This window comes from Camelus ferus, chromosome 27, assembly GCF_009834535.1.
Source record: "Camelus ferus isolate YT-003-E chromosome 27, BCGSAC_Cfer_1.0, whole genome shotgun sequence".
Classification (NCBI taxonomy): Eukaryota; Metazoa; Chordata; class Mammalia; order Artiodactyla; family Camelidae; genus Camelus; species Camelus ferus.
In genome coordinates this window covers 25,395,789-25,417,442 of record NC_045722.1, presented here as the reverse complement: position 1 = coordinate 25,417,442, position 21,654 = coordinate 25,395,789, and the positions used below count along the sequence as shown (strand labels likewise).

General features: G+C 50.5%; 1 protein-coding gene across 5 annotated transcripts in view; it reads left to right on the top strand.

Annotated features, from left to right (window-relative positions):
• ATP10A (ATPase phospholipid transporting 10A (putative)) overlaps window positions 1-20,062 on the top strand; it is a 158,773-nt gene extending 138,711 nt beyond the window's left edge. For 4 of the 5 annotated variants that reach the window (XM_032469261.1, XM_032469260.1, XM_032469264.1 and 1 more), the window contains 8 exons: window positions 4,610-4,937; window positions 7,429-7,505; window positions 11,826-11,951; window positions 15,632-15,832; window positions 17,787-17,867; window positions 17,943-18,047; window positions 18,447-18,634; window positions 18,767-20,062. In XM_032469261.1, coding sequence (XP_032325152.1) covers window positions 4,610-4,937; window positions 7,429-7,505; window positions 11,826-11,951; window positions 15,632-15,832; window positions 17,787-17,867; window positions 17,943-18,047; window positions 18,447-18,634; window positions 18,767-19,385 — 1,725 coding nt within the window. In that variant the 3' untranslated portion in view covers window positions 19,386-20,062. The remainder of the gene's footprint in view (window positions 1-4,609; window positions 4,938-7,428; window positions 7,506-11,825; window positions 11,952-15,631; window positions 15,833-17,786; window positions 17,868-17,942; window positions 18,048-18,446; window positions 18,635-18,766) is intronic. The other variant, XM_032469262.1, reaches the window with a different exon arrangement.
• The last annotated feature ends 1,592 nt before the right edge of the window (window positions 20,063-21,654 follow it).

The window sequence follows — 21,654 nt, the reverse complement described above, 5'->3', positions numbered from 1 at the left end:
TTTATCTATTTTATATATACCATAGTCAGTATTTGTAATTCTTGAACTCCTCACTTGTCCCTTCCCACTCCTTGAATATGCTTTTTATGATTTTAATTCTTTCACATTTGTTCATTTTTTTAAATGACCCAGAGTGTGGTCTCTCTTGGTGAATGTTCACATGAATCTAAAAAGAGTGTGTATCCTGCCATGTGGATCAATTAGATCCAGCTGAGAGATGGTATGGTTCAATTCTTCTGTAATAGGGTCAGCAAACTGTCACCTGTGGGTCAATTCCAACCTACCACCTATTTCTATAGACAGAGTTTTACCTGAACACAGTCCTCACCATGTTTTTATATACAATCTGTGGCTGTTTTCATGCTATGATGGCAGTGTTGAGTAGTTGCCACAAGAGGCTGAATGACCTGAAAAGTCTGAAATATTATTCTGGGCCAAAATAGCCATGCCAGCTATGTTGATTTCTGTTTGCATGGCACATCTTGTTTTATCCTTTGTTTTTAATCTACCTGTAGCATTACATTTGAAATGGGTTGGTTTGTTTGTTTGGTTTTTGGTACCTATGTCATGTTTCATACATTCAGACAGTCCCTTTTAATTGATACGCTTAGATCCTTTACATTTATTGTGATTGTCAGTATCTTTGGGCTTAACTCTCCCATTTTATTTTTTGTTTTCTTACTATTCTCTGGTTTTGGTTCCTACATTCCCTTTCCTCTCTTCTTTTGGGTTATTTGAACATTTTTTGTATTCCATTTTAATTGGTCTGTTGTGTTTTGACAGCATCACCTTGCTTGGCTCTTTTAGTGTGTATTCTAGGATTACAGTATGCATACTTAAGTTGTCACAGTTTACTTAGAATCAGTATTTTTCCCCTTCAAGTGGAGTGAAGAGATCTTATCAGTCCATGTGCCCCGTACTCTTACCCCTAATGCTGTAGGTGTATATAGTACAGCTACGTACACTGAAACCCTCATCAGATCATATTATATTTTTTTTACTTTCACTCAAAAAGCATATATTTAAGAACTCAAGAGGAAAAGAATAGTCCATTCTATTTACATAAATACTTACAATTTCTGCTGTTCTTCTTACACTGTTGTTGCTTCCAGTTTCCTTGAGGTACAATTTCCCTTTTGTAGGAAGAACTTCCTTTATCAATTTTTTTTTAGAGTAAGTTCAGATAATGTCTTTATTTCATCATGGTACCCGGTGAAAAATCAACAATCATTATTAGCCTATAACTAATGAATCGTCTTTATCTGCCTGCTTTCCAGTGTTTTTCTTTGTCTTTAGTTTTAAGCAGTTTGATTGTGACGTGTTTGGGCACAGATTTCTTTTGATTTATACTCTGGGATTTGCTAAGCTTCTTGAGTCTGTGGGGTTGTGTCTTTCACCAGATTTGGTAAGTTTGTAGCCTTTATTCCATTAAAACACTTTTTCTGCACTGCACTTTCTCCTCCACTTCCAGAATGTGATGGCGTGAATGCTGGGTCTTTTGGTGTTTTCTCAAGAGCCCCTGGGCTGTTCTTTATCTCTCTTTTTTTTTTCTCTCTCTTGTTCAAGCTGGATAATTTCTATTGATCTGTCTTTGATGTCACTGACTTTTTCTTCTGTTACCACCATTTTCCTACTGAACCCATTTAGTAGTTTTTCAAAAATAAACTTTTTAATATAGAGTGGTTTTAGATTTACAGAAAAATTGTGAAGATAGCACTCAGTGTTTCATTACACCTAACTTTGCTAATTATTATATTTACAATTAAAAAATTGATATTAATATATAATTACTTAACTAAAATCCGTCCTATATTCAGACCATCTTAATTTTCACCTAATGTTCTTTTTGTTTTCCAGAATCTCATCCAGGACCGCATTCCATTCATCATGTCCCCTTAGGCTCTTACTGACTGTAACAGTTTCTCATACTTCCTTTGTTTTTGATGATCTTGATGGTTTTGAGGAGTACTGGTCAGATATTTTGTAGAATGTCCTCATATGGGGATTTGTCTGATGTCTTTTTCGTGATTAAAGTTATGAGTTTGGGGAGGAAGACCATGGACATAAAGTTCCATTTTCATCATTTCATCACCTCATGTCAAGGGCACATGCTGTCAGCACGACTTGTCTCTGTAGATACTTTGTCAGGTCCCTCTGCCGTAAACTAACTCTCTCCACCCCTCTCACGCGGTCCTCTTTGGAAGCACAGCTCACACTTACACAGAGTGTGGAGTTACATTTCCCGCTCCTTGAGCACAGAGAAGTCACATAAATTATTTATGTGATCCAATGATGGACACATACATGGAATTCTGTGAACTTTTTGTTTTGGTTAATGTGTTTTGGGGGGTTCTAGAATTTTTATTTGATTCTTCTTTATTAGATCTTCTAGTTTTTGCCGCGACTTCTTTTCTATTCATTTCTAGAATGTTCTCTTCCTTCTTGGGACACTGTTATAATGGCTGCGTCAGAGTTCTTGTCAGGCAATCCCAGGACGTGTGTCGTCTTGGCACTGGCTTCTGTTCGTGTCGTTTCCACATGCACTGAGCCTTTCCTTTTTACACGCTGCTAAGTTTGCTGCTGTGTTATGGGCCTTTTGAATGGCACTCTGGTCAGTTTAAATTCTGTGGAGAATATGGACTTTTGTTTAAGGTAGTCCTCCTGGGTTTGGGCTGTGTGCTCTGAGCAGCCTCGGGGGGTTGGTTTCAACATCAGTTTGGTTTAGCCTTTGCCAAACTGTTAGAATCTGTCTTACATTTTTGCCAAGCTCTCTCTCCTCACAGTTTTTCCAGTACTTTCTGATTCTCTGGAGCTCCCTCTGGCCAGAAAGCTGGGGTTTGATCTGCTTTGTATTCTGCACCAACACCGACATCCAGGGCCAAGTACTGGTAGGACAGGAGGGAAGGACCACCTCCCTCAGTGTCCTGGGCGGCAGATGGCCCTCCTACCACTGATTCTGCTGCCCGCCTCCAGAGCAAATTGCCTGAGACTGGGTTCGAGAGGCGAGAGAGGCAAATAAATACAAACGGGGTTTCCTCCATCTTCTCCGAGCGTTGGAAGTTCTCGTCTCTTCTCCTCGAGACAGAAGCAGAGGGCTTCTCCTGAAGCTGGACCTCTCTCTGTCCCACCTCGGCACCCACTCCCAGCTCCCGTGACGCGTGGGTCCAGACGAGGTGAAGGTGGAAAGCTCACCATTTAGGGTGCTTTCAGTGCTGGTCTTCCTCCCTAGGGTGACAGCTGCTGCTTACTCTGAGTCCTCAAAGAGCTGCTGTGTGACCCTGTCCAGGTGCCGCAGCTGCATTCCCCAGGGGGCGGCAGGGTGTGCTTGCTCCAAGACCTCTTGCAATGACCCGGAGATTCAAGGTCTTCCTGTGATGAGGCCCCATGTTCTCTTCAAGGCCTTCCCTGTCACTGCCACTCCCAGCCCCCCCGGAAGCAAATCGCTCCCTCTCTGCCCAGCGACACTTTGCACATCCTGGTCCATGACTTGCTGCGGTCACGAGTGAGCGTGCGTGTGTGTCCAGCTGCCTGTCTGTCGCCCAAGGCCAATAACTGCATCTTTTCATCTTCTTTGCTGTAATCTCACTCACTTTTCTAAACATGAAAGGTCTTCAGTAAACACTCGTTGGTGGGTGGATGGTAGAGCTCAGTGGTAGGATGCATGCTTAGCATGCGTGAGGTCCTAGGTTCAATCCCCAGTACCTCCATTAAAAAAAAGAAAGAAGAAACAAAGTAAGTGCTTGTTGGGCACGACTGGATTTCCATGGTGCATCACAGGAAGCTGGTCACTCGCTGTCCGTCTGTGGAAGACCAGGAACCACTTGTGTTCCCTGGAGTGTGTTTGTTCCTGGAAATATATGTCCCTCCTGTGCCTCTGTCCCAGACCCTGCAGGGTCCCCAGTAAGTTTGTTTCCTTTTTCTTTCTAGAACCAGATACAGTTTTGGACGGGCACTGCCAATTAAAAGCCTCAGTCATTATGCTTTTTTTTTTAAACTCCATTTTCCTGGTCACCTGGAGAATGTAGGTAGACACTGATGACACTTCTTTTTTTTTTTTTAATTATCCCCGTCATTAAGGATCCTCAAATCCTTATAATTGATTTAATTTAATTTATTTTGGGGGGGTTAATTAGGTTTATTTATTTATTTTTAGAGGAGGGACTGGGGACTGAACACAGGACCCTGTGCGTGCTAAGCATGTGCTCTGCCACTTGAGCTATTTCCTCCCTCTTTGATGACACTTCCTCAGGGACTAATTGAGGCTTTTGTTGGTACCTCACCAGCAAATAGGAAGGGCTGAGTAAGGGTCTCAGAAGCCCATGGGGCATGGCCCGGGAAGCTCCTGCCGTCGAACCAGCCAGAAGGTGATCTTGCCTACCCTCTACACAGTATAATGGAATATAGCGGAACCTTACAGTAACCCTAAACCAGCTCAAACTCTTTTGTGTTGGAAGTCATCTCTTTCACGCACTTCCCAGTTTCAGGAGGGAGGCCTCCTGGGCAGAGCCTGCAGCCTGGGTCCCTGGAGATTCTCAGACGTGTCATAGGCGGGTGACCTGGTCAGGGACGCAGCCGAGTGAACCACATCGTCCTCTCCTGTCCATTTCAGGAGGTGTGCGCGGCCCTGCTGGACCAGTGCCTCCACTACGTGCAGTCCAGGAGCCCCCACAGTGCCCCTGAGAAGACTGCTGGCAGCCTGAGTGTGGGCTTCTCCCCTGTCTACCCGCCCTCCACGGTCACCACCGCCGGCCCCAGCCTGAGCCTCGTGATCGACGGCAGAAGTCTGGCCTACGCCTTGGAGAAAAACCTGGAGGACAAATTCCTCTTCCTCGCTAAGCAGTGCCGGTCTGTCCTCTGCTGCCGCTCGACCCCCCTGCAGAAGAGCATGGTGGTCAAGCTGGTCAGAAGCAAGCTCAAGGCCATGACTCTGGCCATAGGCAAGTATCTAGGCCGTCCGGGCGGGGCCCTGTGTGAATGAGCAGCCCCCACCTCGTGCAGCTGCTTCCTCTCGGAGCATCCTGAATTTCCTGCCCCTTCTGTGCTGTGCCACAGGATGGGAAAACGAACGCTCTTTTGCTCTATTTTCTATTTATAAAAATCACAGCCAGTGCAGTGAAACAGGCAGTCTGTTCCAAATGTAAAGCTTCGATGTGAAAGCCACAAAAGATACTAGCAACAGAGATAGCTACGTATTGGGAAGTCAGTAGTGCAATGGCGGTTTACTGTTTCCCGAGAGACGGGAGACGGGAGACTAGAGAGCAGCCGGTCCCAGGCAGGCACGGCCACAGCAGAGCCCTGCACGCTAAGCACTCTCCCAGGCCAGCTTAGAACGGAGGCCCGCTGCAGGTGCTTCTGACCGCCCTGAGCCACCTGGAGTCCGAGGCTGCTGATGCCCCGGGGCCCAGAGACTTGAGCTCCTGTTGCTTCCTGTCTGCTGAACTTTGATTCTTTTGAAACAAGCATCTAATTTTAAAAAAATCCATCCTAAGGTATGAATAGTTGCTAAATTTTGCATCATTTCTTTAAGGACTATGCATCTAATGATGGTTTTTCCTTGCAGACTGTTGGCCCGGAGAGCCTTCCAGGCATCTCTCCAGTCTCACCTGTCTCCCCTCAAGGCAGCACCCCTACCCACCTCCGTTCACGTCCACTGTCCAGTGAGGTTGAGGGGCTTGGTAGCATCACCTGCTGGTGAGGTGCAGATAGCCTAGGAAAAGGGGTGACTCCCATGATCCCTGGATAGCAAACAGTTTGCTCTCCCTGCATATAGAATGCACACCTGAGTGAGGGCTGGCTCTGAGCTAAAGCATCCTCGCCAATCAGTAACAATTATTACTGTATTTTCTACAAAATACGGTCAATCTGTGACAGCCCTCCTTGCTGGCGTGGGGATTGCCACCCCGTCACACAGGATGCCGCGGCAAGACAGTTGAGCCCAGCATATTGGCTGGGTCTGCACTGGGATGGCCCTAGTGTGGTCGTCATGGAGATGGCCCTGCCTATCCTGAGGGCCGTGGCAACCGCTCAGGAGAGTGAGCGTGTGCTCAGCTCAGCTCAGGATAAGGGGAGACAGGCAGCTCTTCTGGGGTGGCCCCTCCTCGGGGACACTGTCTCAGGACCACTTTCGCCCTCGTGTGCCTGGAGTGGCCTCAGGTCTCCCTGAGCAGGTGTTCAAGGCCGAAGCCAGGGGGTCTGCAGCTTTACTGCTAGCTGCTCCTCCCTGCTCCTGCCCTCAGTGAGAACATGCGGACAGTGCCCCCTGACAGGGCTGGTGTCAGACGGGAGTGACAAGCCACATTTTCACTGCCTGGTCGGCCACTGAATCATGAGTGTGTGGCATTCCTTTAGGAAAATGGAGGTAAAGCCTTGGCTGGTTAAAAAGAAAATTAAAAAACAAAATAGACTCTCCGAAGGGAAAGAGGAAAAGTAATGACTTACAAGAACATGAGCTCATTTCTTTGACCATGAGTTAAAGCACTGATGTGACCGGGTCCTGGGCGTCCAGTGGTTAATGATACAGAGAACATCGTTGCCTCTGTATCTCATTTTGAATGGGACGTTCTGGGAAGAGCTGCAAAGGTTATTGCTTTGCAGAATTTCAATTGGACAAATACTGACTAATCACCCGTGTTGGGTCCAGTGCAATAAAGGACAGAGATACCGCAGGGGACACATCCTGTGGCCACGGCGTGGGTCACTCCAACTCTTTATATCCGCACCTTTGGCATATGTGAAACGTGGGAGGGACTCCGTGATTTGGGACCTTCTGTGACCCTGTTCCAAGAATGGCCACAATCACTGAGCGACAATGACTACGTTTCTGCTTGCCTTTCCCCGAAGGTGGCGAAAGCTCTGGCCTATACCCTGCGTTCCTAAGCGTTTTCTGTAGCAGTTTGACTGAATAAATAGGCAGCCTCCTTTATGACACCCTCAGAGAGCCCAGCGGTGAGCCCAGGGGCCAACAAGCTGGCTGGACATGCATGTGTGGAACGGGCTCTCCAGTCTGCTGGGCAGAGGTTAACCTCCCTCATTCAGTTTAGAAAACCACTCACGTGAGTATGAGTGGGAGTAGCCTTGACGTGACAAACACCGGAGCAGTTCAGGAAACGACGATCAAGGTGGAGGTCACGTCTCTCGCGGTGCTGGACACCACGCGAAGGGCAGCGTAGGGCGTGTGCTAGCTGGAAAGGTACCTGCTAACTGCCTTCTGAGATGCATCCTGGTGGGGCTGGTGGCTCTGAGCCCCCCACCATGCTTGTTCTGACTGCGTCACTCGGCTCCCTTGGGGAAGACTCTGCACCGCCTCTGCTCCCTGCCCCCAGACCCCGCCCAGGACTCTGCTCATGGGGACCCTGGGAGGATGCGTTAAGCCGATTTGATTCTGCGAACCTCCATTCAAACGATTCTTCCTGCCTGTGCTGTTTCTAGGAGACGGAGCCAATGACGTCAGCATGATCCAGGTGGCGGACGTGGGTGTGGGAATCTCGGGCCAGGAGGGCATGCAGGTAACGACCGAGCGGGGCTGTCCCGTGTGAGCTGTGCTGGCCTTCCCCTGGGCTCTGTCCCGCGGAGCGAAAGGGCTGGGCTTCAGTCCAACTGTCGCTCGCCTTCTGCTAAGCCAGCGGCAGGAGGCCAGGTGGCCGGGGAAGCCACATGCCAGGAATATGCCTGCTCGTGTCTCTAAGTATTTCTGTGAAAAGGTGGGGCAGAGCGAGGCAGGGTAAGTCATCGCCTGCCTCTGGCTGTCAGCAGCTCATCCCTGGAAGGCATTTTTCGCTGCTCCTGAGCACTGGGGATACCGTTTGAAAAGCGAACTTTGCCATAGTGCTGGTGCAACCTGGTGTCACTATAAAAATGTGTTACCGAAGGCAAGTTTGTGTTCCAACGCATCGTGAGGCCAAACTAACCACAACGTCAGAGTTTGGAGCAGAGAAAGGTTTATTTTAGGGCCGAGCAAGGAGGACAGGTGGCTTGTGCCCAAGAAAACCCCGAGCTTCCTGAAGGGTTTCAGCAAAGCCTATTTAAAAGCCAGGTAAGGTGGGGGTGGATCACAGGGTACGTGAGCAGTTGTGCACAATCCTCTGACTGGTTGGTGTACAGGTAACAGGCGTCAACACCATCAACCCTCGGGCACCAGGAGGTCTGGGGGCCACATCCTCTCCATCAAGTAATTTCTTCCCTTTGGTGGTAGTTTTTAGTATCTGAAGAACACAGGACGTGTGCATGAGATGACACTGTTATCCGGGTACTTCAGAGAGGAGCTGCAGCAGAGGGCACGGGGAGGGGTCTGTCCCGGGAAGGCGCCACAAGGTCCTGCTCGGTTACAAGTGGAGTGTGGCTGTCTTGGCTCATGTGACAACGCATCTCTGCCTTTTTCATCTGTCATCGTGTTAGTTCTTGACATGCGATCCAGACAGTGAACAAATGAGTCAGTGAAAAATGGACTTCTTTTGTTGTTTTTTTTGGAGGGTAGTGGTAATTAAGTTCATTTATTTAATTTTTAACGGAGGTTCTGGGGATTGAAGCCAGGACCTCGTGCATGCTAAGCACGTGCTCTACCTCTGAGCTGGACCCTCCCCCACCAAAATGGACTTCTTTTGGCCATAGTGTCACAGCAGTTTCCCACGTTTTATTAACATTGAATCCCAGTATTTTTTTTAACCTGGTGGAGACTTCAGGGAACAATCTATCCAGTCATCTTCTTGTAGAAATCAGGATGTTGATCACTGTTTAGTCACTGGTTGATCTGTTCATTGATGCATCCGGTCGGTTGTTACCTACTGAGCCCTCCTGTGCGCCAGGCCTGGCTGGCTCAGGAGTTTTCACCTTGGCCCTGAAATGGCAAGAAGCTGGGAAGCCCTGAGCCAGGAGCACAGCCGTTCCATCTCGGGCCTGTCCTCACCCTCAGCACCTTCATACCCTCCACTTGCCCTCCTCTGACTTGTGTGATGTTACTTGTACGTTTTTTGTTCCTCCACAAAATTAAAAATGGAGTGCAGGCTGGAGTCTCCCTGCCTCCTCACAGCGCCGAGCTCATGGGGGAGCTCAAAAAGCATCTGTTGAATGAATGGGCAAAACTAGTTAATTCATTCTGATGTCATCAGCATCGCTTCCTTTGTGCTCGAGTGAAAAGCTACCCAGGGCAGTGCCCGCCAAGCACACATGCAGAGAAATCCACCAAGTGAAGGCACTTTGTGTCCAGACTCTAAGCCTAAGCATGTGAGGGGGAGTGGGGTGAGCCGCCCCTGCTGCTTGTCCTTGAGGCAGGAGTTGGAGGGGACGGCTGAGCTTAGGGCTTGTATTGAGGCGCGGCTTTGGGTGGCCGTGACTTCTGGGTAGGGGTCTTACTGGATGCTTCTGTATTTATTTAAAGCTACACTTCCTCATTGAGGGTGCATTATTATGTAAGTTGGTGATAAAGCTTGGTATCTTTTCTTACTGTTGTAAGTGCGCAGGTTACCTGGGGGATGACAGCCCTGCCTGCATCTTAGTCTGATAAGCAAAGAGATGTGCTGAGGCCTCTGGGAGACGCACTGGGTGGGATGCTGTGGCAGTAGGGGCCTGAGGAATCCCAGCTGAGTCACTGAGGAAGGGTGAGGTCGCTGGGAACTGCCCAGCTCAGCCAAGTTGGGAAAGGTGTCCCAGGCGGGGAGATGGGACCAGGGAGATTCTGTGTGTCTGAGAGGACCTGGCTTCGTGGAGTCATCTGGTCCACCACGTTCCCTGAGTGCCCCACAGGACCAAGCGCTGACCGGGAACCAGGGCAGCAGTGACCACATCTACTATCCTGGCTCTCGTGGAAGGCTCAGAAAAGCCAAAACGGGAAGGCAGATAGTATTTTAAGCTTACACCAGTGGTCATAATGGCAGTGAGTGCTGTGAAAGAGAAACACGGGTGTCTCCATTGAGGGTGTGACCGGAGGCTCTGACCTGGCTGGGAACACTGGGGAGGCCGCTTTGGCAGAGGAGCCCAAGTGTGGAGGTGGGACGCCGTGGCCAAAGGCTGGAGAGGCAGGCGGGGCCTGGAAGGAGGGGTCTGTCTGCAGCTCTCAGGGGTCCAGGCTGCTTCTCCAGTGCGATGTGGACGCCTGCGTCTTGGGCTCTTCTTAACTTCATACTAACCACATCCCTTAGAGTTTTTAGACTGACTCCACTGAGAACAGGGACCCTGTATGACGGTGTCTGTGCCTCCCAGTCTGTGCCTGGCAACTGGAGGGTCTTAATATGTGACTTTTGAGAAAAGGAATAATGGAATGAATGAAAGGATGAAGGATGCACAAAACCCTTGAGATGCCTGTATGTGGATGCGAAAAGGCATAAAGACACTATTGGCTTTCAGATTCTTATGTTTGGGTTCAGAAAGCAGACACCTTGCATTTCCCCAGTACCTCCATTGAAATAAAATAAATAAATAAAACCTAATGATCTCCTCCCACCCCAAATTTTTTTTGAAACATTTAAATAAAAAATAAATTCAAAGCTGCAGAGAGCATTTAAGGGTCATGGACATCTCTTAGGACTAAGGCTGTGAAATGGGAATAAAATAATTTTAAATGGAGCACAGCCGTCCTAAGTGAAGACTTTCCTCTCCGTCACTGAACTCTGGCCAGGCTCTGCTAAGCCTGCTTCTCGGCTAAGCCTGGCAACTTGGGCCTGTAAAGCTCTGCAGATACTACACTGCTATATATAAAACAGAGAAACAACAAGTTTCTTCTGCACAGCACAAGGAGCTACATTCGATATCTTAGCAACCTATAATGATAATAATAAAAGTAACACGACATTGTAAACTGACTCTACTTCAATAAAATATAAATATATATATTATATTAAAATTTTTTCTTTTAATAAAATAAAGCTATCCGGAGGCTTCGGACGTTCCTGTCCTGCATCCTGATGTTACGCTGCTTCACGGGCAGGACAACCTCAAGGCTGATCTTTTTTCCAGGTGTTATTTAAGTATAAGCAAGTCAGGTCAGTTTTAAAAGCAGACTTACGTTTTGGGGCGGACTAAGCTCCAAAGATGAGTAGACATGTATTCTATTCAGTGACATTTTCTCCGATTTTTCTTTTCCCCCAAATAAAGAAACTCATTATGTGATGTGTTTTGAGTTATTTTGGGCACAAAAGTGTCACGTTGATAGCGTTTGTCTGGCCCAATTAGTTTAAGTGTGTCGAGCAGGATGCTCGGTGAAGTACGGGGATGTGTCCGCCCCTGGTGTCTTTCCTGTTGGTAGAGGAAGCCTGCCACCCGCCTCCTTCCTGTCCATGTCCAGGGCCCTGCCGTGCCATCCTGGGACAGGCTACCTGGAGGCCAGAGGAGCCACGGGCCTGGCCTTGCTCATCACCTGTAGCTCGTGGGAAGAACGACCCAGGACCGACTCCCAGGACAGCTGTCCGTCTATCTGAGGCCTACATAAAGGGTGGCTTTGGTTCACCTTTGGGTCGAGATTCTGTAACATGATTTAGATGAACAAATAAAGCATCGGAGGATGGGAAAAGCAGGGAAACTTCACACATCTCTGTATTTTTGTTAGCTTGTTTAAAAAAAAATAACAAGGAAAAGAAAACGTAAAAACTTTAAAAATCCATCAGTTACATATATTTGAAACCTTCAGTGAGCCCTGGAGAGTGACATCCTGGAACCTGAGTGTGGTTGAGATTGGACTTTTGTAAGGGAGACCATGGTACAGCCAGCCTTGGCCAGGCACGTGTGTTCAGACTGAACTTCTCCGTCCACCTGGCGCCTTGGCTTGGTGGAGGGGAGAGGACAGACCTTAGGCGGAGTGAGGTTGGCACCATAACAGGAACTCTCTCCTTTTCAAGGCAGTGATGGCCAGCGACTTTGCAGTGCCCAGATTCCGGTACCTGGAGAGACTCCTGATCGTTCACGGACACTGGTGCTATTCCCGACTTGCCAACATGGTGCTGTATTTCTTCTACAAAAACACAGTAAGTATTTGATGCCACGATCAAGAATTTTTGATATGAAAGGCCTGAGGTTCACAGGACCATCACCTGACCTTGGCCGGTGGGCCATCCCACAGCCTCCCATTGGCTCCACCTTCCTTGGCCTTGGTGGATTTCCCCCAGGCCTGGCCTGGCCTTGCACCCTGCAGGCTCAGAAGTCTTAACTCATCTGCACCTCTGAGGGAGAAGGTCTTGGAAACAGGCAGACCCAAGGGGAACATCCACTTAGGGCTTTACAATAGGAAGTAGAGCGACCATGTGGTCCAGGGGTCTGCACGAGGTCATCAGCCAGAGATGCTCATACTCTGTTGATAAGTTTTCAGGAATTTTGCAGTCGCCGTTGGTTTTTGCATGCATGTTTCACCGCGTTCAGTCCCCATCCATCTGATTCCAGCTCCCAAGCACGTGACCGCTCTGTCACTGTGTGTCAGGGATGGGCTCTCATCGGTGGTCTGTCTAGAGCAGGCAGGGAATCGTGGTAAGCAGGGGCGTGATTGGCAGTTCTGGGTCAGAATGAGAGGACTTAGGCTGTGATCCTGACACCGAGTGGTCTGTTGAGATACACTCACCCTGGGCCAGCAGGAAGGGGCTGCTAGCAGGCCTGCCCCCGCCTCTCCTGGGCTGGGCGGGGCAGACGCCCCCTCTGCCAGATCAGTCCGGAGTTGACCTTCAGTTAGGGCATACCCAGGCCTGGCCAGCTGAGGTCGGTTCTGCCTCTCCAGGGACTCTGATCCAGGCCCTGGGTCCATTTCCTGTTGCCACTAACATTTAATTCTTCGCCCCTTCGTTACTGTGTCCTTGGCAGACAGCCGTCTTTTTTCGTAGCCTTCCGGGATGGACAACTTGGCCATCACAGAACCCTGGCCTGCCTGTGAGTGAGGTATAGACATTCTGCTGAGAAGTTGCCGGATTGCTCCTTGTCACTCTTGCCTCTCAGAGCTTGCAATTGAATATGCAGACAAGGAGACAAGAAATAAACTCACTCTTGGGCTAACTGACCTTCCAGAGTAGTCCCGTAAATCTAGCCCGTTGGACGCACAGCTCCAAAGTCAAGATCGTCCTGTACCCTCCTGAAACAAAAAACAGTAAAAGCCTTATTTATTTGTTTTTTTTCAAATTCCATTCTAGAATCTCCGTGTTCGCTCTGAACCACCATCAGCGCAGCTCTGTTTCATATTCTTAATTGTTTGTTCTGAAGGCTGAGACCTCCCTTTCTTTTCCCGTCCGCTCCCGCCCCCTCACTCTCACTCATTGTTTGAAATATCTTCTAGCAAATTAACACAGATACTCTGGACAATCAGGGCACGTCTAATTTTGTAGGTTGAGTCCTGGGAATTAACAGGTTTGGTTCCGCCTGGGACTGGACCCATGCATGGCTGTGCATCACTCCCCCTATCCTTGTCAGTCCAGTCCCCTTTCTCCTGACTGCCTGGCTCTGCCTGCCCAGCACTGAGGCCCCGGGCACACGGCTGCAGACCTAGAGGGTACCAGCTCCCGGAGGGTGGGTGCTTTGAGTCAAGGTGAGTGGCACGGGCAGAGCAGCCTCCCAGCCCTGCCTCTGACGTTCATTAGCAGTGCCATCTGGAGCAAGTTATTTGCCTTTTTATGGACTTTGTCTTCTTTATCTGAAACCAGCTCTCCGTAATTCCTAATGAAAATGTCTCAGACTGAGGGGAAGGCATTAAACATTTCAGTTGCAAATGGGGCCCAGAATGGCCACCTGGAGTGGGCACAGCCTCCTGCCTGCCACTGTGAATTTGTCCCCAGGGAGGGGACAGGGACATTCAGGTGAAGAGGGTGCCTGCTTTTTGTTCTATATAAGTTGCACAGCCTCTGTTAACAAGCACTTAATCTACTTGAGAAGTTCCAGGATAATCACTCTGCCTCCCAAAGTGAGAAATTCGTTAGCTTTAGGAGTGAGTTGGCCTTCCTTTCCAGTAAGGAGCAGAGAAGAAAAGTTTCCATAGCAACAGTGGTTTGGGGAGAAAGTTTTTTTGGTACTACAGGGGGAAAAAAATCTCAATTATCCAAGTGGTTTTCCTCTTTGTCTGACTTCACTTGCTCACTGATGACTCATTAGGCTGCGCCCATGGAGGTGGGCAAGAGAAAACCAGGCGTGGGAGTGAGAAAGGGAAGAAAGTCAATGAAAAACCCAAGTTTGTCGCTTTTCAGGGTGGGAAGGGGAAGTCGCAGTAAGTCACAGATTGAAACAGGTCCTAGAAGATCTGTGTCTCTTTTGGAGGTGATGTCCATGTAGATTGTCATTTTTTTCTGATCTTGGGAACAAGCCACGTTCAGGTCAAGAAACCAGAGCTCAGGGAGGTTAAGTGACTGTGTCCAGGTTGGAAGTGTGGATGGTGGCAGCTCCATGAGCCACACCCAGGCCACTGTCAGCTGCACCCAGCAGAGAACGTTCTCCCTCCGTGGCTCCTCCGGGCCAAGATCATCGGGTGATTGCACACACTGGGTTTATTACTCATGCGGTGACCGTAGTCCAGTCATCTGACATCGTGGCCCTCAGTTTCCTTTCCTCTAAATGAGGTCATAAGCACGCTGGCCCTGCTTGGGCCTCAAACAAAGAAAATAGCCCTCCTGCCAACAGAAACAACCACAAACCAAGGATGAGCATCTACAGTGTGCAGGGGACTCCTGTGGGTTCTTGAAGGTGCATCAGTCATCAGTCCTCATGACAGCCCCACACCTAAGTACCACGTGTGTGCCCATTTCGTGGACAGGAACACTGAGGCAAGAGGGGCTAAATGGTCTGAGCCAGGTTGCACTGCTAATAAATGTCGGAATGCTTTGTAGTTGCCCCCCATGCCCATCATAGAAATACAGTCATGGGGGAGGGTGTAGCTCAGTGGTAGAGCACATGCTTAGCATGCATGAGATCATGGGTTCAATCCCCAATACGTCCATTAGAAAAAAGGAAAAAGCATTCAGGCCATGGACGTCCATTGATCAACTAACAGTGGGAAGAGGTCTCCCCAGCTCCTCCTACTAAGCATGGGAGGAAGCCCTTCCACCTCCCTGAACCTTTCCTGTTTGGGATAGCTGTAGGGACCAGTGATAATGCCTGTAGCTCCCTGCGCAGAGTGCTGGGCGGGTACCAGGGCTCAGTCAAGGCGGCGGGGTTGGTGTCTTCACCGCCTTTACCACCATGCTTATGTGAGTCCTTGCCTCCATGCGAGTCAGTAATTGCACACTGTTCCCCATCAAAAAGAGGGGCAAGATCCAGGGTGTAACCTGGGTAGGTTTGGTTTGGTGTCACAGAGAGGGGCACTCGGAAAGAAGCCTGGTTTTGGGTGACTTACCCAGCCGGCCTTTTTGGGATATGAGCCACCCTAGACCCTGCCAGACTTGTATTTTGTTTTCTGTTACGATCTGTGGCCCTTTGGACACAAGACCTGGTTCCTCCAAGGGCCATCCGTGGGAACTCCCAGCTAACGTTGTCAGTTCTTCCTGCTTAAGGGATCCAGGTGGGAGCAGGGAGGAGGAGGAAGCGGGGAGTCAGAGGGCTCCAAGGTAAGGGCTGTCTTGGTAGGAAATACCTACCTATAAATTCAGCCTTTACAGTCAGACCCCGCAGACCCCTTGCCTCCCCTGGGCGAGAGTCTGCAGGGCGTCTGAGCATTGCCGGTTCCCACTCTTCCTGACTACAGATGTTCGTGGGCCTCCTGTTCTGGTTCCAGTTTTACTGTGGCTTCTCCGCGTCCGCCATGATCGACCAGTGGTACCTGATCTTCTTTAACCTGCTCTTCTCCTCGCTCCCCCAGCTCGTGACTGGGGTGCTGGACAAGGACGTGCCGGCCGACGTGCTGCTGACCAAGCCACAGCTCTACACGAGTGGCCAGAACAGGGAGGTGAGGACCCCCGCCCCGCCTCCTGTCTCCTGGTCCCCTCACCCTCCACGCCAACCTCCTGCAAAGTGCGGGTCCCCACGCCTCCCTTTGAATGAACACCTTGGGACAAACTGTTAAAATCCTAGTATCTGACCCGTGGGAGGTAAACAGTGAACTCCGTCTACCTGACTGCAGCGCCCTAAGTAGAGTGAGGCCGGTGGTGTAGTGATGGTATCGGGCGCATGCACGTGCCCAAACCCATCGAAATGTGTACATTAAAAATGTGCAGTTTTTGTAGATCAACTTACCTAGATAAAGATTAAAAAAATTAAAAAGCAGAGTGAGGTGAAAACTGTCTTCACACCAGGAGTCTCCAGGAACCCAAGGAAAGCCCATTTGGACTCTAAGTCAATGTCACATGGGGAGGACAGATTTTCCTAGAACACCCCCAAAAGAAATGTGCTTTGCTTTGAATGGGCATTAACGAGGAGACCAACCCACGGGGAAACCCTGGAAAGAACAAATGAATACAAACAGATGATGTAAATGCATGTTTACATCAACACGCCGCGTAGATTGACGGGCTAATTGCCAGCTGTTCCTAGCCAGCCATTAAAGGAAGCCGTCTGAGTGCTTCTCTTGGGCTGATTGGAGTTATTATGTGTGTGCAAAGGAAACAGGGCCCCACGTTCCGCACGACAGTCTCTAATTCAGAGCTGGTGTACTGAAGAGTTGATTTCCCGTCACCTCTGGTGACGACGGGTTCCCACCCAGGCAGGCGGCCTGGGCTGGGGGCTGCTGAAGGTCAGGCAGATGAGGAGGGCCTCTGCTTGCCACCTGCCACCTGTCACCTGGGGGGACCCCTGCCCTCAGCCAGGCCTCACCTGCTGGGCAGCCGCAGGGGGCGTGTCCTGGGGAGTCAGGATGGCCGGCGGGAAAGGCCCAGCCGGCGCTTTCCGAGGGGCTCAGTGGATGCTCCTCCCGTCCTGCTCTGCGTGTCCCACGGCCCAGTGCCGGGACCAGCAGCTCAGAGCGCAGTGGGGTTGAGTGCAGACGTGGGCACCCAGACGATGAGGACGTGATGCGTCCATTTCAAGGTCATTGTTGCCCTTGCTAGGCAGCTTTTTGATTTGAACATTAGGAAACAGCCATGATCTAATTTTAAAAGAACTCACTTTTTTTTAATCTTTTTTTTTTGCATTCTTTTTTTATTGAAGTATAGTCATTTACAATATTGTGTCAATTTCTGGTGTACAGCATAATGTTTCAGTCATTCATATTCCTTTTCATATTTTTCATTATGGACTACTGCAGATATGAATATAGTTCCCTGTGCTGTACAGTAGGACCTTGTTGTTTATCTATTTCACATACCGTAGTTACTATCTGTAAATCTCGAACTCCCAATTTATCCCTTCCTACCCTCTTTCCCCCGCTGCTCACCATAAGTTTGTGAGTCTGTCTCTGTTTTGTAAGTTCATTTGTATCTTTTTATTTTTTTAATATTCCATGTGTAAACAATATCATATGGTATTTTTCTTTCTTTTAAAAGAACTTACTTTTAAGAAACATGCTAGGGGGTCCACCAGCCAGAGGGGAGGCCAAGCCCTGACAAAGCAGGAGTGGAAGGACTCAGACTGGGGGAGGGGGCGGAATTTCAGGCGCTAGTCCCTCTCTGGGAAACGGCCCCTCACAGGATTTAGAAAGCGTCGTCATCTTTCTGCTGTTGACCTAGCGCTGCGGCAGCGGGTCCTGCGGGTCCAGATGCTCAGGGAGCGACTCCGTTGCCTGCCCTCTGCAGGCCCTCGGTGGTGTTCCTCTCCCCAGCCCCCCGGGGCCTCGCTCTTCAAAAGCCCCGAGTTAGCGCGTTTCACAGGGCGCTTGGCTTGTGCCCCGGCGGCCGGTAGCAGCCTGGAGAGCCGCTGAGGGAGATGGGGGCGTCCCTGCCATTGCTCTGCCTGTTTCTGTGCCCCAGGAATACCGGCCTCGTACGTTCTGGTTGAACATGGCCGACGCCGCCTTCCAGAGCTTGGTGTGCTTCTTCATCCCCTACCTGGTAAGTGGGCCCCTGGCACCACCCTTCCCGGCAGGGGCCTCCACGACCCACAGACCCAGACGCACTGTCTTCCAGGCCTACTACGACTCCGACACGGATGTGTTTACCTGGGGGACCCCCATCACTGCCATCGCACTGTTCACCTTCCTCCTGCACCTAGGCATCGAAACCAAGACCTGGGTAAGGCCTGGGGGCGTGATCCAGAATGGGGCTGGTCTGCGAGCCCCATGCTTCCTTCAGTGCGGATTCCCGGTAGTCTAGCCGGGTTTTGAGCCGACAGGAGCCAGCCTGATGAGATGAGAACAAGAAAAGATCTATAAGCCCATTGGTGTGGGAGCAGCCCGGTCCCTGGCCCACACTTGCCCTGGGCTCCTGCACACCACCCCCACCAGGCTCCCCCCACCTCTCTTTCCCTCCTGCTTCTGCCTTCCATCTCCCCAAACTGGATTCAGGCCAGTCCGCAGGTTCCCAGGGCTTCACGCCACCACACCAGCCGTCCTGTTTCTACTCCGCCCGCCCGTGGAGGACTGGTGCACTTCTGTTGAAATAAAAGCTCTGTCTCTCTCTTTTACTCCTCAGACCTGGCTCAACTGGACCGCCTGTGGCTTCAGCATCCTTTTATTTTTCACCGTGGCTTTGATTTACAATGCTTCCTGTGCGACCTGTTACCCTCCATCCAACCCCTACTGGACCATGCAGACGCTGATGGGCGACCCCGTGTTTTACTTGACTTGTCTCATCGCACCTGTCGCCGCGCTGCTGCCCAGGTGGGTATTGGGGACAGTGTCCGTCAGGCCCCTCACAAGCTCTGAAAGCATTTTCCTTGCTCCATTCAAGTCTCAGAAGCACAAAGGCACCAGCAGAGCAATAGCTGACTCCTTTCTGTGTGTTTTTTCCAGGTTATTCTGCAAAGCCCTGCAGGGGAGTCTGTTCCCCACCCAACTTCAGCTGGCACGCCAGTTAGCCAAGAGGTCCCCTGAGAAACTCAGTGCTCCCAAAGGGACCTTTGCTCAGGGACATGTTCCAGGAGAACCGAGGACTGAACCATCAGAACAGAGGAGCCTCAGAGCCTCGGGGTCCTTCTCTCAGGACTGCGGCTCGCAGGCATCCTGGCATGCGCAGCAGCCGGCCTGCTCCCCGGAGGCCAGCGGGGAGCCCAGTGTGGTGGACATGGGCATGCCTCTGCGGGAGGACGCCCTGCTGGAAGGGCTGAGCGGCCAGACCCCGGGGGCCTCCTCGCCGGGGCAGGTGGTCCTGGAAGGCTGTCCCAGGTACTCCAGGAGGAAGCCCACCAGCACCAGCAGGGCAGCCCCGCTCTCATCCATCTTCAGCCTCCCCAGCTTCAGCTCCCTCAGCTGGATTTCCTCCCTCTCGCTGGTCAGCGGGCTGGGAAGTGTCCTCCAGTTCTCCCGAAGTGGTTTACAGATGGACAAGCGGGACGGTGAGTTCCTGGCCAGCCGCCCGCAGCCAGACCAGGACCTGCGGGGCTTGAGTGGACAGACCACAGACTGCTTCTAGAAGCACCTTCCAGGGACTGTAGCTGACGGTGGCAGCGGTGGAAACCTCGAAATGCTCTTTTTTTATAACAGAAATGTTAATATTATTTATGTTTTATTATTTGCACAAAAAGAGTTCTAGCAAGATGTATTTTATATATTTCCAAGGCGAACACAGGAAATGAAAGGTACCCAGAAAGAAAGTTTATTTTTTAAAATTTCTAAGTAGAGTATATTGAAAAGAAAAAGAAGAGCTTTAACATATATAAAAATTTATAGAAGAGTGACACTTGAAAAGATGTGTTGAAGTTTATTTTTTCATCTCATTTTATAAGAAAATGCAGCAGATTGGTTTTCTTCAACGTGTGTAAATGTGTGTGAGCACAGTGAACCCCGGACGGGTGTGGACGGGAGTGAGAGGAGGTGACACGCGAGCACAGGGCCCCAGCAGAGATCCACCACCCTCTCTCTCTCCATCCCACCACCGGGAGGGTGGGGGCTCTGCTTCTCCAGGAAGGAAAAACTGAGAACTCCGGGAAAACACGCACACACACACACACATGCGTGCCATGTTCATTCCAACATCCATTTCTACGCAGGCATTTGGTAAAGATCGCCTGGAGGTATGATGGTCCCTGTCTCGGGTCTTGCCTGTCAAACTCATAACGAGCAATAAACAACCTTCACTTTGCAAAGAGAGCGTGTCCGGTTGGCACTGTTGTGTGATGTTAATACGTGACCTAGGAGGATATGGTCTGAGTGCTGCAGGGCACCTTTTCATGGCAGGTCCTTGTAGACGCCGGGAAGGAAGCAGCTGGGTGGCATGCACACCATGACACTGTGACAGTGACGTGGGCTACACCACAGCTCCCTGTACCAGGCGTCAGCACCCACCAGACCCTTGCTGCCAAAAGCCTGGTCTTCTCAGGTGTGTATCTTTAAGCATTGTCTTGGGAGTCATTATTTCTGTCTCTCTGAACAGAGAAAAAGAGAAAGAAAAGATTATTTTAAGAAGTCCAAGGCAGTTACATGGCATTTCCCCTTCAGAACCCTCTCTTGGACTTGGCCAATCCTTGTGAGTTGCCCGCTCGCTCCGCCTAGGGACATGACATGAGGATGTGCTCCTGCTTAGGGCTCCCGTCCCGGAGCAGGAGCCAAGGTCGAAGCAGTTTCTGAGCACAGCACACAGGAGGAGTGGCTGGTCACCCGTGCCTGTGACTCCTGAGGTCAGGTGGAAAGGGAAGGCAGGCCTCGTGTCTGCCACACCAGAGAGAGAGGGACTCCGGGGCAGCCGAACACGCTGCTCAGACCTGGGCTTGCCCCCTCCCTCCCTGCGCCCGGCCTTCCGGGGTCAGCGTGATCCCAGGGCTGGCTCCGTTCTTGGTGATGGCGTGGCTGGAACGGTCCCAGGAGATGTGCTCACATCACATGCAGAGGGGAGATGGGGCGCCCCTCTCCACGTCCCAGGAAGGGTCCCCACATGGGTTGCCAGAAAGCCTTGAACCAGTCACTGGAAAAGAGCGGGGAATGTCCTGATGGGCTCTAGGCTGGAGCTGGGAGAGAGGTTAGCTCCCCTCCAAGCACCTGGGCTGCATAAGTGGATCCTCAGAGGAGCGTCTGGGTCCTTTTAGAGGAGCAAGAGAGAGGAGGGAGTGGGAGGCTCCTGCAGCCAGCAGTGCCCAGGACAGAAGGGGATGCCACCCCACCCGCCCCTCCCCCACACCTCAGGCGCCCTCCTCCGTTCTTGGAGCAACGCGTATAAAGAGCCTTTCCCTGGGAAGGGGCACAACTCTACTGTTTCCCAAATTAAATTAATGGTTGTTAGCACAAAGTATGGGAACTAGATGCCTATTTACCTGAGTACCTGAGAGTTCAAGGTGCCCCAGCTTCCCGATTTTCCTGCACTCACAATACACCTTCTTTCAAAGGCATCTTTCCTCCCTAGATACTTCTCTTAGAGATGGAATGATGCAGGAAGTGGCTTTGTGAGGGTGGGTACCGAGGCCATTTCAGAGGCATAAGCGTGGTAAAGGGCATATGCAGTCAGCTGCCCTCTGGGATGAAGACTGTCCATAGGTGCTTATCAGAATACATTGCAAGCCCCTAAGTTCGACCTCAAAAGAAGACCATACTGCAGAGATGGACTGCATGATATTCTCAAAAGAGCCCTGGGACATGCATGTCCTGTCGCCCAGTACTAATGGCACGTCTAAAATAGGTAAGAAGGCTGCCTCTGCCCTTGGTGACAAAACGGCTACATGCAACATTATACAAAACCAATTTTAAGTTCT